The 19,018-nt window shown below is 50.7% G+C and overlaps 1 protein-coding gene across 1 annotated transcript in view; it reads right to left on the reverse strand.

The window, feature by feature from the left end:
• Positions 1-19,018, reverse strand: part of LOC129869469 (tyrosine-protein kinase RYK-like) — a gene marked incomplete in the record, with an annotated part of 143,829 nt that overhangs the window by 36,300 nt on the left and 88,511 nt on the right. Inside the window, 2 exon segments of the mRNA XM_055943921.1 lie at positions 2,161-2,293; positions 11,857-11,926. Of these exon segments, the coding sequence (XP_055799896.1) occupies positions 2,161-2,293; positions 11,857-11,926 (203 nt within the window).

A 19,018-nucleotide genomic window follows, 5' to 3' on the forward strand; every position in this document is an offset into this window, starting at 1 on the left:
CCATCCCTACTGTGAAGCATGGTGGTGGCAGCATCATGCTGTGGGGATGTTTTTCAGCGGCAGGGACTGGGAGACTAGTCAGGATCGAGGGAAAGATGAACGGAGCAAAGTACAAAGAGATCCTTGCTGAAAACCTGCTCCAGAGCACTCAGGACCTCAGACTGGGGCGAAGGTTCACCTTCCAACAGGACAACGACCTTAAGCACACAGCCAAGACAATGCAGGAGTGGCTTCGGGACAAGTCTCTGAATATCCTTGAGAGGCCCAGCCACATTTGCAAAAATCTATTAAAAAAACCTGGTTTTGCTTTGTCATTATGGGGTAGTGTGTGTAGATTGATGAGGGGGGAAAAAAACAATTTTATCCATTTTAGAATAAGGCTGTAACGTAACAAAATATGGAAAAAGGGAAGGGGTCTGAATACTTTCCCGAATACATTGTAATTTATTTGGAGCCAATTCACCACCTGCGTGCTAACTAAAAACACATGAGCTCGATCACTTAACATAATACCCACTGCTAGTAGCCATGTATTAAATCTAACAGTACATTTAATCTCCTACAAATACATTGCAGTTATAGGCTACATGCACTGACACTTTCATCACATGATGTTCTCTTTACCCGTTGGACCAAATCGTGGTTTTAGCCTCCTAAAAACAACATTTGGACGTTTGGAGTGAGTGGCGTGAAGTAAACTGGCGAGCTGAGAGTTGCTGGTATCAGATTCTAGATGCCATTGGCTGCCGTTGTGCCCTTAAGGCACTTAACTCCCCACAACGACAGCTCCCGGGGGGAACCTCTTCAAAACAGGTGTTTCTTTCGGAGGGGTTGAGTTAAAAGCGGAAGTCACATTTCAGTTGGACCTTGTATGACCAACAAACGTATCATAAAATAATGGTAGGATAGCCATATAACGGTAGGACGACAGTAGACTAGAGAGAGGGTTGGGCTAATGGTAGGATAACGGTAGGATAGCCATAAAACGGTAGGACGACAGTAGACTAGAGCCAGGGTTGGGATAATGGGTAGGATGACAGTAGGCTGGGGAGAGGGTTGGGAAAATGGTAGGATGACAGTAGGCTGGAGACAGGGTTAGGATAATGGTAGGATGACAGTAGGCTGGAGAGAGGGTTGGGATAATGGTAGGATGACAGTAGGCTGGAGAGAGGGTTGGGATAATGGTAGGATGACAGTAGGCCAGAGCCAGGGTTGGGATAATGGTAGGATGACAGTAGGCAGGAGCCAGGGTTGGGATAATGGTAGGATGACAGTAGGCCGGAGCCAGGGTTAGGATAATGGTAGGATGACAGTAGGCCGGAGACAGGGTTAGGATAATGGTAGGATGACAGTAGGCCGGAGACAGGGTTAGGATAATGGTAGGATGACAGTAGGCTGGAGCCAGGGTTAGGATAATGGTAGGATGACAGTAGGCCAGAGCCAGGGTTGGGATAATGGTAGGATGACAGTAGGCAGGAGCCAGGGTTAGGATAATGGTAGGATGACAGTAGGCCGGAGACAGGGTTAGGATAATGGTAGGATGACAGTAGGCCGGAGACAGGGTTGGGATAATGGTAGGATGACAGTAGGCCGGAGCCAGGGTTAGGATAATGGTAGGATGACAGTAGGCCGGAGACAGGGTTAGGATAATGGTAGGATGACAGTAGGCCAGAGCCAGGGTTGGGATAATGGTAGGATGACAGTAGGCAGGAGCCAGGGTTAGGATAATGGTAGGATGACAGTAGGCCGGAGACAGGGTTAGGATAATGGTAGGATGACAGTAGGCCGGAGACAGGGTTGGGATAATGGTAGGATGACAGTAGGCCGGAGCCAGGGTTAGGATAATGGTAGGATGACAGTAGGCCGGAGCCAGGGCTGGGATAATGGTAGGATGACAGTAGGCCGGAGCCAGGGTTGGGATAATGGTAGGATGATAGTAGGCCGGAGCCAGGGTTGGGATAATGGTAGGATGATAGTAGGCCGGAGCCAGGGTTGGGATAATGGTAGGATGACAGTAGGCCGGAGCCAGGGTTGGGATAATGGTAGGATGACAGTAGGCCGGAGCCAGGGTTGGGATAATGGTAGGATGACAGTAGGCCGGAGCCAGGGTTGGGATAATGGTAGGATGACAGTAGGCCGGAGCCAGGGTTGGGAGCTCACCTGTGGGTTGTTGGCCTCGGCCAGCTTGCACTGTCTCAGGAACAGTTTGAGGTTACCCCAGTTCATATAGGGCAGTAGTACCATAGGCTTCTCTCCCTCCTCTGTACACACGTGACTGATTGGGAGCAGGTTCCTAGAAGGAGGGGAAACATACTACATCAGTTAGCCTACTGTTTCCCAACTCTGGTCCTCAAGTACCCCCTAACAGCACACCTTTTGTTGTAACCCTGGACAAAAACACATGACTCGACTTGTCAAGAGCTTGAAGATTCGCTGACAAGAAGAATAAGGTGTGCTTGTCCGGGGCCATAACAAAAAATATGTACTGGTGGAGATACTGGAGGACCGGAGTTAGAGCTCATGCAGTGGCTTGCGAAAGTATTCACCCCCCTTGGCATTTTTTCTATTTTGCAGCTCCTTTAGGGTTATCTTTGGTCTCTTCGTTGCCGCTCTGATTAATGTCCTCCTTGCCTGGTCTGTGAGATTTGGTGGTTTGTTGTCAATCAAGTTTATTTTATATAGCCCTTCGTACATCAGCTAATATCTCAAAGTGCTGTACAGAAACCCAGCCTAAAACCCCAAACAGCAAGAAATGCAGGTGTAGAAGCACGGTGGCTAGGAAAAACTCCCTAGAAAGGCCAAAACCTAGGAAGAAACCTAGAGAGGAACCAGGCTATGAGGGGTGGCCCGTCCTCTTCTGTCTGTGCCGGGTGGAGATTATAACAGAACATGGCCAAGATGTTGAAAAATGTTCATAAGTGACAAGCATGGTCAAATAATAAATCAGGAATAATTTTCAGTTGGCCGATCATTAAGAGTTGAAAACAGCAGGTCTGGGACAGGTGGCGGTTCCATAAGCGCAGGCAGAACAGTTGAAACTGGAATAGCAGCAAGGCCAGGTGGATTAAATTCACACAGGATATTGTGGTGCCATATTCTTAAAAAAATTTAATAATGGATTTAAACTGGTGCTCCGCGGGATGTTCAAAGTTTCTGATATTTTTTTTATAATCCAATCCTGATCTGTACTTCTCCACAACTTTGTCCCTGACCTGTTTGGAGAGCTCCTTGGTCTTCATGGTGCCGCTTGCTTGGTGGTGTTGCAGACTATGGGGCCTTTCAGAACAGGCGTATATGTATACTGAGATCATGTGACAGATCATGTGACACTTAGATTACACACAGGTGGACTTTATTTAACTAATAATGTGACTTCTGAAGGTAATTGGTTGCACCAGATGTTATTTAGGGGCTTCATAGCAAAGGGGGTGAATACATATGCACGCACCACTTTTTAGAATTTTTTATTTGTTTCTTTAAATAAGTAATTATTTTTCATTTCACTTCACCAATTTGGACTATTTGTGTATGTCCATTATATGAAATACAAAATACAAACCAATTTAAATTACAGGTTATAATGCAACAATAGGAAAAACACCAAGGGGGATGAATACTTTTGCAAGGCACTGTACCTGTGTTCGAGGAAAGGAGAGAGAGCAAGAGAAAACATCAGAAATATATTTGGAAACTTTATTCAGAGTGGCTGAGGTTCCGGACTTTCTGGAAACTCGATTTGCCGTGGCTAAAGAGATTTCTGCATATGTGCAGGATTACTTTTACCTACCTACCTGCTGCTCAGTGCCCCACTGTCTACCTAGCTGCTGCTCAGTGCCCCACTGTCTACCTAGCTGCTGCTCAGTGCCCCACTGTCTACCTAGCTGCTGCTCAGTGCCCCACTGTCTACCTACCTGCTGCTCAGTGCCCCACTGTCTACCTAGCTGCTGCTCAGTGCCCCACTGTCTACCTAGCTACTGCTGCTCAGTGCCCCACTGTCTACCTACCTGCTGCTCAGTGCCCCACTGTCTACCTACCTGCTGCTCAGTGCCCCACTGTCTACCTAGCTGCTGCTCAGTGCCCCACTGTCTCCCTAGCTGCTGCTCAGTGCCCCACTGTCTCCCTAGCTGCTGCTCAGTGCCCCACTGTCTACCTAGCAGCTGCTGCTCAGTGCCCCACTGTCTACCTAGCAGCTGCTCAGTGCCCCACTGTCTACCTAGCTGCTGCTGCTCAGTGCCCCACTGTCTACCTAGCTGCTGCTGCTCAGTGCCCCACTGTCTACCTAGCTGCTGCTGCTCAGTGCCCCACTGTCTACCTAGCTGCTGCTCAGTGCCCCACTGTCTACCTAGCTACTGCTGCTCAGTGCCCCACTGTCTACCTAGCTGCTGCTGCTCAGTGCCCCACTGTCTACCTAGCTGCTGCTGCTCAGTGCCCCACTGTCTACCTAGCTGCTGCTCAGTGCCCCACTGTCTACCTAGCTACTGCTGCTCAGTGCCCCACTGTCTACCTAGCTACTGCTGCTCAGTGCCCCACTGTCTACCTAGCTACTGCTGCTCAGTGCCCCACTGTCTACCTAGCTACTGCTGCTCAGTGCCCCACTGTCTACCTAGCTACTGCTGCTCAGTGCCCCACTGTCTACCTAGCTGCTGCTGCTCAGTGCCCCACTGTCTACCTAGCTGCTGCTCAGTGCCCCACTGTCTACCTAGCTGCTGCTCAGTGCCCCACTGTCTACCTAGCTGCTGCTCAGTGCCCCACTGTCTACCTAGCTGCTGCTCAGTGCCCCACTGTCTACCTAGCTGCTGCTCAGTGCCCCACTGTCTACCTAGCTGCTGCTCAGTGCCCCACTGTCTACCTAGCTGCTGCTCAGTGCCCCACTGTCTACCTAGCTGCTGCTGCTCAGTGCCCCACTGTCTACCTAGCTGCTGCTGCTCAGTGCCCCACTGTCTACCTAGCTGCTGCTCAGTGCCCCACTGTCTACCTAGCTGCTGCTGCTCAGTGCCCCACTGTCTACCTAGCTGCTGCTCAGTGCCCCACTGTCTACCTAGCTGCTGCTGCTCAGTGCCCCACTGTCTACCTAGCTGCTGCTCAGTGCCCCACTGTCTACCTAGCTGCTGCTGCTCAGTGCCCCACTGTCTACCTAGCTGCTGCTCAGTGCCCCACTGTCTACCTAGCTGCTGCTCAGTGCCCCACTGTCTACCTAGCTGCTGCTCAGTGCCCCACTGTCTACCTAGCTGCTGCTCAGTGCCCAACTGTCTACCTAGCTGCTGCTGCTCAGTGCCCCACTGTCTACCTAGCTACTGCTGCTCAGTGCCCCACTGTCTACCTAGCTGCTGCTCAGTCTGTCCTATATCTGAAATATTTAAAAAAAATAAAAATAAAACAGGATTATTATTATTTACAAGAGAAAACATCAGAAATATATTTGGAAACTTTATTCAGAGTGGCTGAGGTTCCGGACTTTCTGGAAACTCGATTTGCCGTGGCTAAAGAGATTTCTGCATATGTGCAGGATTACTTTTACCTACCTACCTGCTGCTCAGTGCCCCACTGTCTACCTAGCTACTGCTGCTCAGTGCCCCACTGTCTCCCTACCTGCTGCTCAGTGCCCCACTGTCTACCTACCTGCTGCTCAGTGCCCCACTGTCTACCTAGCTGCTGCTCAGTGCCCCACTGTCTACCTAGCTGCTGCTGCTCAGTGCCCCACTGTCTCCCTAGCTGCTGCTCAGTGCCCCACTGTCTACCTAGCAGCTGCTGCTCAGTGCCCCACTGTCTACCTAGCTGCTGCTGCTCAGTGCCCCACTGTCTACCTAGCTGCTGCTGCTCAGTGCCCCACTGTCTACCTAGCTACTGCTGCTCAGTGCCCCACTGTCTACCTAGCTACTGCTGCTCAGTGCCCCACTGTCTACCTAGCTACTGCTGCTCAGTGCCCCACTGTCTACCTAGCTGCTGCTCAGTGCCCCACTGTCTACCTAGCTGCTGCTGCTCAGTGCCCCACTGTCTACCTAGCTGCTGCTCAGTGCCCCACTGTCTACCTAGCTACTGCTGCTCAGTGCCCCACTGTCTACCTAGCTACTGCTGCTCAGTGCCCCACTGTCTACCTAGCTACTGCTGCTCAGTGCCCCACTGTCTACCTAGCTACTGCTGCTCAGTGCCCCACTGTCTACCTAGCTACTGCTGCTCAGTGCCCCACTGTCTACCTAGCTACTGCTGCTCAGTGCCCCACTGTCTACCTAGCTACTGCTGCTCAGTGCCCCACTGTCTACCTAGCTACTGCTGCTCAGTGCCCCACTGTCTACCTAGCTACTGCTGCTCAGTGCCCCACTGTCTACCTAGCTGCTGCTCAGTGCCCCACTGTCTACCTAGCTACTGCTGCTCAGTGCCCCACTGTCTACCTAGCTACTGCTGCTCAGTGCCCCACTGTCTACCTAGCTGCTGCTCAGTGCCCCACTGTCTACCTAGCTGCTGCTGCTCAGTGCCCCACTGTCTACCTAGCTGCTGCTGCTCAGTGCCCCACTGTCTACCTAGCTGCTGCTCAGTGCCCCACTGTCTACCTAGCTGCTGCTGCTCAGTGCCCCACTGTCTACCTAGCTGCTGCTGCTCAGTGCCCCACTGTCTACCTAGCTGCTGCTGCTCAGTGCCCCACTGTCTACCTAGCTGCTGCTCAGTGCCCCACTGTCTACCTAGCTACTGCTGCTCAGTGCCCCACTGTCTACCTAGCTACTGCTGCTCAGTGCCCCACTGTCTACCTAGCTACTGCTGCTCAGTGCCCCACTGTCTACCTAGCTGCTGCTCAGTGCCCCACTGTCTACCTAGCTACTGCTGCTCAGTGCCCCACTGTCTACCTAGCTGCTGCTCAGTGCCCCACTGTCTACCTAGCTACTGCTGCTCAGTGCCCCACTGTCTACCTAGCTGCTGCTCAGTGCCCCACTGTCTACCTAGCTACTGCTGCTCAGTGCCCCACTGTCTACCTAGCTGCTGCTCAGTGCCCCACTGTCTACCTAGCTGCTGCTCAGTGCCCCACTGTCTACCTAGCTGCTGCTCAGTGCCCCACTGTCTACCTAGCTGCTGCTCAGTGCCCCACTGTCTACCTAGCTGCTGCTGCTCAGTGCCCCACTGCCTACCTAGCTGCTGCTCAGTGCCCCACTGTCTACCTAGCTGCTGCTCAGTGCCCCACTGTCTACCTAGCTACTGCTGCTCAGTGCCCCACTGTCTACCTAGCTGCTGCTGCTCAGTGCCCCACTGTCTACCTAGCTGCTGCTCAGTGCCCCACTGTCTACCTAGCTGCTGCTGCTCAGTGCCCCACTGCCTACCTAGCTGCTGCTGCTCAGTGCCCCACTGCCTACCTAGCTGCTGCTCAGTGCCCCACTGTCTACCTAGCTGCTGCTCAGTGCCCCACTGTCTACCTAGCTACTGCTGCTCAGTGCCCCACTGTCTACCTAGCTGCTGCTCAGTGCCCCACTGTCTACCTAGCTACTGCTGCTCAGTGCCCCACTGTCTACCTAGCTGCTGCTCAGTGCCCCACTGTCTACCTAGCTGCTGCTCAGTCTGTCCTATATCTGAAATATTAAAAAAATAAAAAAATAAAACAGGATTATTATTATTTACATGTATTTAACCCTTTTTTGGGGGGCACCAAAACAGTCTCCATATATACTGCACTTCCATTACTGTTCTGAACTGGTATCAGGGGGGGGGGGGGGGGGGGGGGGGGGGGGGTCTTGAGATGAGTCTTGTGAGGCCTGTGGGAGTACTACAGCAAAACAGCATTCCACAGAGTGGGTTTAGGAATACCTAGGATAGGACAAAGTAATCGTTTTAATCCCCCCCCTTAAAAGATTTAGATGCACTATTGTAAAGTGGCTGTTCCACTGGATATCATAAGGTAAATGCACCAATTTGTAAGTTGCTCTGGATAAGAGCGTCTGCTAAATGACCTAAATGTAAATGTTTTAGCGTGTAGTCCAAACTGTTCGGACGCTACAGACTAAAGTTGGTAGTCCGGCGTTACCAAGACACTTGTGAGGGTCATCGTATTCCTGAGAGTCATAATAGTTGTATTTCAGCTGTTCAGAAATATATGAGGCAGAGACATCTATGTCATGTGGTCGAGAGGATCAAAACAGCACTGTATCATGGGTAAATTGTGAATGACTGATCTACGAATAATAAAATGAGTAGTTATTTACGATGCAAGGTGATTTTTGTAGATCAGTCGGCTGTAATGGCGAACAAGCCCATTCCACCATCTTGGCTCAGAAGCGGGTGAGTAAAGAGAAGCATCATGTAAAATACCATGTGATCCGAATCAGTAGTTTGGAGAAGGATAAAAAAGGTCAAAGAGGTCAAATGTATTTATCCAGTTGTGTCTCATTGGGATAAAAATCTATTTCGCAAGAGATACCAGTAATATATCTAGCAATATAGATACTTTAAAATCGGTCCTTTGGTTCAAAGGTAAAAATGTGTCTTCTACCTTTCCCGACACAAAGCCTAATAATACGTGGACTATTAAATGAGTATTCCATCTCTACTTGCCACCCAAGGGGAAATACTATTCAACCTGTGTCTCAGCAGGGTAAAACCAACTCCACTGAGTGGGTATATATTCTGTTGAAGATTGGTGAGGTGTTAAAACCAGTTAAAGCCCATTGCGTGACAATGTGTCACACAGGAGGTAATTCTGGGAAAATGAGTTTTAGTGTTGGCCGGCAGGACGGTGGAGGCTGCCAGACAGAGGAAGGATGTATCTCGGAGAGCAGATGAAAGGAGGAGAGACGTCTCTCGCTGTGACCGCCTGACCTCAGGAAGGGGAAGAGGAAGGTGTGGGCCCGTGACCAACACGACATTCACAGAATCACCCACACAGTGTGCGCACACCCACCCACCCAAACACACACACACACACACACACACACACACACATCCAGCACCTCCATCCCACCCAGCATCCAACCTCACCCCCCCCTCCCCAGCAGCCAACCTCAACCCCCCCCCTCCCAAGCAACCAACCTCACCCCCCCAGCACCAACCCCACCCTCACCCCCCTCCAGCACCAACCCCACCCTCACCCCCCTCCAGCATCCAACCTCACCCCCCCCAGCACCAACCCCACCCTCACCCCCCTCCAGCATCCAACCTCACCCCCCCAGCACCAACCCCACCCTCACCCCCCTCCAGCACCAACCCCACCCTCACCCCCTTCCAGCATCCAACCTCACCCCCCTCCAGCATCCAACCTCACCCCCCTCCAGCATCCAACCTCACCCCCCTCCAGCATCCAACCTCACCCCCCCTCCAGCACCAACCTCACCCCCCCTCCAGCACCAACCTCACCCCCCTCCAGCACCAGCCTCACCCCCCCCTCCAGCACCAACCTCACCCCCCCTCCAGCACCAACCTCACCCCCCCTCCAGCACCAACCTCACCCCCCCTCCAGCACCAACCTCACACCCTTCCAGCACCAACCTCACCCCCCTCCAGCACCAACCTCACCCCCTTCCAGCACCAACCTCACCCCCCCCTCCAGCACCAACCTCACCCCCCCTCCAGCACCAACCTCACCCCCCCTCCAGCACCAACCTCACCCCCCTCCAGCATCCAACCTCACCCCCCCTCCAGCACCAACCTCACTCCCCCTCCAGCACCAACCTCACCCCCCCTCCAGCACCAACCTCACCCCCCTCCAGCACCAACCTCACCCCCCTCCAGCACCAGCCTCACCCCCCCCTCCAGCACCAGCCTCACCCCCCCTCCAGCACCAACCTCACACCCTTCCAGCACCAACCTCACCCCCCTCCAGCACCAACCTCACCCCCTTCCAGCACCAACCTCACCCCCCCCTCCAGCACCAACCTCACCCCCCCTCCAGCACCAACCTCACACCCTTCCAGCACCAACCTCACCCCCCTCCAGCACCAACCTCACCCCCTTCCAGCACCAACCTCACCCCCCCCTCCAGCAGCAACCTCACCCCCCCCTCCAGCAGCAACCTCACCCCCCCCCTCCAGCAGCAACCTCACCCCCCCCTCCAGCAGCAACCTCACCCCCCCCTCCAGCAGCAACCTCACCCCCCCCTCCAGCACCAACCTCACCCCCCCCTCCAGCACCAACCTCACCCCCCCTCCAGCACCAACCTCACCCCCCCTCCAGCACCAACCTCACCCCCCCTCCAGCACCAACCTCACCCCCCCTCCAGCACCAACCTCACCCCCCCTCCAGCACCAACCTCACCCCCCCTCCAGCACCAACCTCACCCCCCCTCCAGCACCAACCTCACCCCCCCTCCAGCACCAACCTCACCCCCCCCTCCAGCACCAACCTCACCCCCCCCCTCCAGCACCAACCTCACCCCCCCCCTCCAGCACCAACCTCACCCCCCCCTCCAGCACCAACCTCACCCCCCCCTCCAGCACCAACCTCACCCCCCCTCCAGCACCAACCTCACCCCCCCTCCAGCACCAACCTCACCCCCCCTCCAGCACCAACCTCACCCCCCCTCCAGCACCAACCTCACCCCCCTTCCAGCACCAACCTCACCCCCCTTCCAGCACCAACCTCACCCCCCCTCCAGCACCAACCTCACCCCCCCTCCAGCACCAACCTCACCCCCCCTCCAGCACCAACCTCACCCCCCCTCCAGCACCAACCTCACCCCCCCTCCAGCACCAACCTCACCCCCCTTCCAGCACCAACCTCACCCCCCCTCCAGCACCAACCTCACCCCCCCTCCAGCACCAACCTCACCCCCCCTCCAGCACCAACCTCACCCCCCCTCCAGCACCAACCTCACCCCCCCTCCAGCACCAACCTCACCCCCCCTCCAGCACCAACCTCACCCCCCCTCCAGCACCAACCTCACCCCCCCTCCAGCACCAACCTCACCCCCCCTCCAGCACCAACCTCACCCCCCCCCTCCAGCACCAACCTCACCCCCCCCCTCCAGCACCAACCTCACCCCCCCTCCAGCACCAACCTCACCCCCCCTCCAGCACCAACCTCACCCCCCCTCCAGCACCAACCTCACCCCCCCCTCCAGCACCAACCTCACCCCCCCCTCCAGCACCAACCTCACCCCCCCCTCCAGCACCAACCTCACCCAATTGCTTTTATTTCTGGTGATATTCTAATTTCTGGATAAGGCTTTAAAATACAGAATCAAATATTGCTACGTCACATGATTGCGCAACAACACAGGGGCCCTTAGCGTAGCAGACAAACTGTAGAGACAGTTTAAGGGTTTTCACAGAATGAGGAACAACCGTACGACAACAGTTAGTCATCTTTAGTATGGGAAACCATAGCTCAACAAGGTGGTGCTAAGACCCTTTAGACAAGTTTCCAAAGTAGTGCCGAGTTCAAGGGAGTTTATGTTATTATGCCAGTAATATATATTGTGGTATATCGTCACGGCTGGAACGCTGTTCGGAGGACCACTTTTGGAAACAAGTTCTTTAAAATAATTTATTTTAGGGGGAATTTGGTTGTACAATTTATAAATAAATTCAATTGTTCCAACTGACATCCAGGATCCAAAGCAACCGTTTTAAACAGATGGTGTCTTGGTGTGGGGAAATCTAGTTGGGAACCTTGTGCAAGGTGACTCAACAGGTTTCAACGCAAGTTTCCAGTCGAGGGAAATTTGGTTGTTACGACCATAGAATTAGAACGATGACAGTCATTGGCGGAGCAGACAGCTCAGCGCGAGTTGCATACGTGTCTCGCCACGCCATGTGGAAATAAACAAGGACGCCAGAGGCCCTTTGACTTACTGACTAACACCCACAGAATAAAAAAAACAGAGATCTGCCTGATCTCGGCTTGTTGTGATGTTCCCCGTGATGATTTGATTGACTGGATTACCTGTGATGAAGTCCTCGTAGTTTACCGCTTTCTGTCAGCATCATGGTCACCTGCACCTCAGAGGCATGGTCTACAGAACGAGAGAAGAGAAAGATACTCAAGTTTAGTCTAGAAATCTTAGGGATCTACTGCAGTCTTGAAGGAGACACAACTTAAGTTTTGGAAGGCAACTCATAAACACCACTCAGACTGCTTTCGCTGTATGCTAACCCTTCATGGCCAAGCTGAGCCATGAACATTCCTCCTGACTAACAGGGTGGGGGGGGGGGGGGGGGGGTCTAAAAAGGTCATCTAACAGTCTAACAGCCCTCTTGACCTCACACCATTCCATTTTCTGAGAACAGCCAAAGTCATGGCTTCCTGTGAGAGTTATATCTTCTCTGGTTGGAAACGCACAGACGCTAGATTGACTCTTGCCAAGCCAAGCCACACAGAGGCCCAAGAACTGGCTTCTATTACTATTTAAAACCTTTCAAAAATATTGCACGTTTTTTTCCCCCTTCTCTAGTATGCCTGGAGTGTCAGATGGGTGGGGTTTGCACTTACGTGACTATTCTATTGATTCTATTTGGTCAAACTCAATCAAACCCAGATAAAAGTACTTTTTTGTGATTTCTTAAACTAATTGAACCCAGGTCAACAGAGGGCCCGTGTTTAATCTGGGAGAGAGAGAGAGAGAGAGGCCTTCTGGGAAGCGGGCTTGTTTCCTGCTCTCTGGGCCTGCTGGGAGGAAGGAGGAGGAGGAAGTGGAATGATGAACAAAGCAGGACCCTGGTATGGTTGGCATGGTGGTGGGCACATTGTTCATGGTCTGGTACTCACCCCACCCTGGATAAACATGGAAGTGGCTAGAGGAGCTAAAGGGCAAAGGTCAGCTGGAAGGGAGACATGAACCTGAGAACGTCTGTGGGAAGGAGAGCCATACGCTGTGGGAATGGTAAACTAAGGGTACCCTTCCACCTGACGAGATATAAGGTCATGTGATCAGAGGTTGCCTAAGTCCATCTAACCCAAACCCATAACCCTAGTTTAACATTACGGTCTAATCTGTTGGCTAACAGTCCTACTCACAAACTGTTTTCATATGCACAGGAAACCTAAATGCGAAGTCCATATCCGTTTATTCAAACGGGGGTGGGAAATTCACCACAGCCACGCAGATATCAGCAATACACAGTATAAACATTAATGGACTCACTGATAGGGTCTTATTGACGTTTTAAAAACGTCAATAACATTGTTTTGAAAGGTTCTTGAAAAAGGTTTTAAATTCCAACTCTCGTGTCGTGTACCAGTCATTTTCTGACCATGGTACAATTGACACCAGCTTTAACTTTTGGTCACCCTTTCAACAGTGGCATTTCTGAACTGAGGGCTACTCGGGAGTCTGCATGGCTTTAGTATAGAGAGATAAAATAGACACAGCAACTTGGTAGAAACAGATCGGGTGGCACTGAGTTTACTCAGGGACCTCATGCCCTCCTGGCACCTGACTAAATACTGTTTGCCAAGCCTTTTAGTTTTTAAACACACGGTAAGTTACCCGATGAAAAGGGAGATGGGGGAACATTTTAAAAACAAACTTTACAGCATAATGTTTAAATATACGGTTGGAAAATATTATTTATGGTTGGAAAACATTGCTTGTTAACCTAGAGTGTAGTAGCTGAAGCAGTGATGAGGGAATGAATGGGTTACAGACAGTGATGAGGGAATGAATGGGTTGCAGACAGTGATGAGGGAATGAATGGGTTACAGACAGTGATGAGGGAATGAATGGGTTACAGACAGTGATGAGGGAATGAATGGTTTGCAGACAGTGATGAGGGAATGAATGGGTTACAGACAGTGATGAGGGAATGAATGGTTTGCAGACAGTGATGAGGGAATGAATGGGTTGCAGACAGTGATGAGGGAATGAATGGGTTGCAGACAGTGATGAGGGAATGAATGGGTTACAGACAGTGATGAGGGAATGAATGGGTTACAGACAGTGATGAGGGAATGAATGGTTTGCAGACAGTGATGAGGGAATGAATGGGTTACAGACAGTGATGAGGGAATGAATGGTTTGCAGACAGTGATGAGGGAATGAATGGGTTGCAGACAGTGATGAGGGAATGAATGGGTTGCAGACAGTGATGAGGGAATGAATGGGTTACAGACAGTGATGAGGGAATGAATGGGTTACAGACAGTGATGAGGGAATGAATGGTTTGCAGACAGTGATGAGGGAATGAATGGGTTACAGACAGTGATGAGGGAATGAATGGTTTGCAGACAGTGATGAGGGAATGAATGGTTTGCAGACAGTGATGAGGGAATGAATGGGTTGCAGACAGTGATGAGGGAATGAATGGTTTGCAGACAGTGATGAGGGAATGAATGGGTTGCAGACAGTGATGAGGGAATGAATGGGTTGCAGACAGTGATGAGGGAATGAATGGGTTACAGACAGTGATGAGGGAATGAATGGGTTACAGACAGTGATGAGGGAATGAATGGTTTGCAGACAGTGATGAGGGAATGAATGGGTTACAGACAGTGATGAGGGAATGAATGGTTTGCAGACAGTGATGAGGGAATGAATGGTTTGCAGACAGTGATGAGGGAATGAATGGGTTGCAGACAGTGATGAGGGAATGAATGGTTTGCAGACAGTGATGAGGGAATGAATGGGTTGCAGACAGTGATGAGGGAATGAATGGGTTGCAGACAGTGATGAGGGAATGAATGGGTTACAGACAGTGATGAAGGAATGAATGGGTTACAGACAGTGATGAGGGAATGAATGGGTTGCAGACAGTGATGAGGGAATGAATGGGTTACAGACAGTGATGAGGGAATGAATGGTTTGCAGACAGTGATGAGGGAATGAATGGGTTACAGACAGTGATGAGGGAATGAATGGGTTACAGACAGTGATGAGGGAATGAATGGGTTACAGACAGTGATGAGGGAATGAATGGGTTACAGACAGTGATGAGGGAATGAATGGGTTACAGACAGTGATGAGGGAATGAATGGGTTACAGACAGTGATGAGGGAATGAATGGGTTGCAGACAGTGATGAGGGAATGAATGGGTTGCAGACAGTGATGAGGGAATGAATGGGTTACAGACAGTGATGAGGGAATGAATGGGTTGCAGACAGTGATGAGGGAATGAATGGGTTGCAGACAGTGATGAGGGAATGAATGGGTTGCAGACAGTGATGAGGGAATGAATGGGTTACAGACAGTGATGAGGGAATGAATGGGTTGCAGACAGTGATGAGGGAATGAATGGGTTGCAGACAGTGATGAGGGAATGAATGGGTTGCAGAGAGTGATGAGGGAATGAATGGGTTACAGACAGTGATGAGGGAATGAATGGGTTGCAGACAGTAAACATGGGAATGAATGGGTTACAGACAGTGATGAGGGAATGAATGGGTTGCAGACAGTAAACATGGGAATGAATGGGTTACAGACAGTGATGAGGGAACGAATGGGTTGCAGACAGTGATGAGGGAACGAATGGGTTGCAGACAGTGATGAGGGAACGAATGGGTTGCAGACAGTGATGAGGGAACGAATGGGTTGCAGACAGTGATGAGGGAACGAATGGGTTGCAGACAGTGATGAGGGAACGAATGGGTTGCAGACAGTGATGAGGGAACGAATGGGTTGCAGACAGTGATGAGGGAACGAATGGGTTGCAGACAGTGATGAGGGAATGAATGGGTTACAGACAGTGATGAGGGAATGAATGGGTTACAGACAGTGATGAAGGAATGAATGGGTTGCAGACAGTGATGAAGGAATGAATGGGTTGCAGACAGTGATGAGGGAATGAATGGGTTACAGACAGTGATGAAGGAATGAATGGGTTGCAGACAGTGATGAGGGAATGAATGGGTTACAGACAGTGATGAAGGAATGAATGGGTTGCAGACAGTGATGAGGGAATGAATGGGTTGCAGACAGTGATGAGGGAATGAATGGGTTGCAGACAGTGATGAGGGAATGAATGGGTTGCAGACAGTGATGAGGGAATGAATGGGTTGCAGACAGTGAACATGGGAATGAATGGGTTGCAGACAGTGAACATGGGAATGAATGGGTTGCAGACAGTGATGAGGGAATGAATGGGTTACAGACAGTGATGAGGGAATGAATGGGTTGCAGACAGTGAACATGGGAATGAATGGGTTGCAGACAGTAAACATGGGAATGAATGGGTTACAGACAGTGATGAGGGAATGAATGGGTTGCAGACAGTGAACATGGGAATGAATGGGTTGCAGACAGTGATGAGGGAATGAATGGGTTGCAGACAGTAAACATGGGAATGAATGGGTTGCAGACAGTGATGAGGGAATGAATGGGTTGCAGACAGTGATGAGGGAATGAATGGGTTACAGACAGTGATGAGGGAATGAATGGGTTACAGACAGTGATGAGGGAATGAATGGGTTGCAGACAGTAAACATGGGAATGAATGGGTTGCAGACAGTGATGAGGGAATGAATGGGTTGCAGACAGTGACAGGGGAATGAATGGGTTACAGACAGTGATGAGGGAATGAATGGGTTACAGACAGTGACAGGGGAATGAATGGGTTGCAGACAGTGATGAGGGAATGAATGGGTTACAGACAGTGATGAGGGAATGAATGGGTTGCAGACAGTGATGAGGGAATGAATGGGTTGCAGACAGTGATGAGGGAATGAATGGGTTACAGACAGTGATGAGGGAATGAATGGGTTGCAGACAGTGATGAGGGAATGAATGGGTTACAGACAGTGATGAGGGAATGAATGGGTTGCAGACAGTGATGAGGGAATGAATGGGTTACAGACAGTGATGAGGGAATGAATGGGTTACAGACAGTGATGAGGGAATGAATGGGTTGCAGACAGTAAACATGGGAATGAATGGGTTACAGACAGTAAACATGGGAATGAATGGGTTACAGACAGTGATGAGGGAATGAATGGGTTACAGACAGTGATGAGGGAATGAATGGGTTGCAGACAGTGATGAGGGAATGAATGGGTTGCAGACAGTGACATGGGAATGAATGGGTTACAGACAGTGATGAGGGAATGAATGGGTTGCAGACAGTGATGAGGGAATGAATGGGTTGCAGACAGTGACAGGGGAATGAATGGGTTACAGACAGTGATGAGGGAATGAATGGGTTGCAGACAGTGACAGGGGAATGAATGGGTTACAGACAGTGATGAGGGAATGAATGGGTTACAGACAGTGATGAGGGAATGAATGGGTTGCAGACAGTGACAGGGGAATGAATGGGTTACAGACAGTGATGAGGGAATGAATGGGTTACAGACAGTGATGAGGGAATGAATGGGTTGCAGACAGTGATGAGGGAATGAATGGGTTACAGACAGTAAACATGGGAATGAATGGGTTGCAGACAGTGATGAGGGAATGAATGGGTTGCAGACAGTGATGAGGGAATGAATGGGTTGCAGACAGTGATGAAGGAATGAATGGGTTGCAGACAGTGATGAGGGAATGAATGGGTTGCAGACAGTGACAGGGGAATGAATGGGTTACAGACAGTGATGAGGGAATGAATGGGTTGCAGACAGGGATGAGGGAATGAATGGGTTGCAGACAGTGATGAGGGAATGAATGGGTTGCAGACAATGATGAAGGAATGAATGGGTTGCAGACAGTGATGAAGGAATGAATGGGTTGCAGACAGTGATGAGGGAATGAATGGGTTGCAGACAGTGATGAAGGAATGAATGGGTTGCAGACAGTGACGAGGGAATGAATGGGTTGCAGACAGTGACAGGGGAATGAATGGGTTACAGACAGTGATGAGGGAATGAATGGGTTACAGACAGTGATGAGGGAATGAATGGGTTACAGACAGTGATGAGGGAATGAATGGGTTACAGACAGTGATGAGGGAATGAATGGGTTACAGACAGTGATGAGGGAATGAATGGGTTGCAGACAGTAAACATGGGAATGAATGGGTTGCAGACAGTGATGAGGGAATGAATGGGTTGCAGACAGTGATGAGGGAATGAATGGGTTACAGACAGTGATGAGGGAATGAATGGGTTGCAGACAGTGATGAGGGAATGAATGGGTTGCAGACAGTGATGAGGGAATGAATGGGTTGCAGACAGTGATGAGGGAATGAATGGGTTACAGACAGTGATGAGGGAATGAATGGGTTGCAGACAGTAAACATGGGAATGAATGGGTTGCAGAGAGTGATGAGGGAATGAATGGGTTGCAGACAGTGATGAGGGAATGAATGGGTTACAGACAGTGATGAGGGAATGAATGGGTTACAGACAGTGATGAGGGAATGAATGGGTTACAGACAGTGATGAGGGAATGAATGGGTTGCAGACAGTGATGAGGGAACGAATGGGTTGCAGACAGTGATGAGGGAACGAATGGGTTGCAGACAGTGATGAGGGAACGAATGGGTTGCAGACAGTGATGAGGGAACGAATGGGTTACAGACAGTGATGAGGGAATGAATGGGTTACAGACAGTAAACATGGGAATGAATGGGTTGCAGACAGTGATGAGGGAATGAATGGGTTACAGACAGTGATGAGGGAATGAATGGGTTACAGACAGTAAACATGGGAATGAATGGGTTACAGACAGTAAACATGGGAATGAATGGGTTGCAGACAGTGATGAGGGAATGAATGGGTTGCAGACAGTAAACATGGGAATGAATGGGTTACAGACAGTGATGAGGGAATGAATGGGTTGCAGACAGTGATGAGGGAATGAATGGGTTACAGACAGTGATGAGGGAATGAATGGGTTACAGACAGTGATGAGGGAATGAATGGGTTGCAAACAGTGATGAGGGAATGAATGGGTTACAGACAGTGATGAGGGAATGAATGGGTTACAGACAGTGATGAGGGAATGAATGGGTTGCAGACAGTGATGAGGGAATGAATGGGTTGCAGACAGTGATGAGGGAATGAATGGGTTGCAGACAGTGATGAGGGAATGAATGGGTTGCAGACAGTGATGAGGGAATGAATGGGTTGCAGACAGTGATGAGGGAATGAATGGGTTGCAGACAGTGATGAGGGAATGAATGGGTTGCAGACAGTGATGAGGGAATGAATGGGTTGCAGACAGTGATGAGGGAATGAATG

Source organism: Salvelinus fontinalis, chromosome 14, assembly GCF_029448725.1.
Source record: "Salvelinus fontinalis isolate EN_2023a chromosome 14, ASM2944872v1, whole genome shotgun sequence".
In the NCBI taxonomy this organism is placed as follows: domain Eukaryota; kingdom Metazoa; phylum Chordata; class Actinopteri; order Salmoniformes; family Salmonidae; genus Salvelinus; species Salvelinus fontinalis.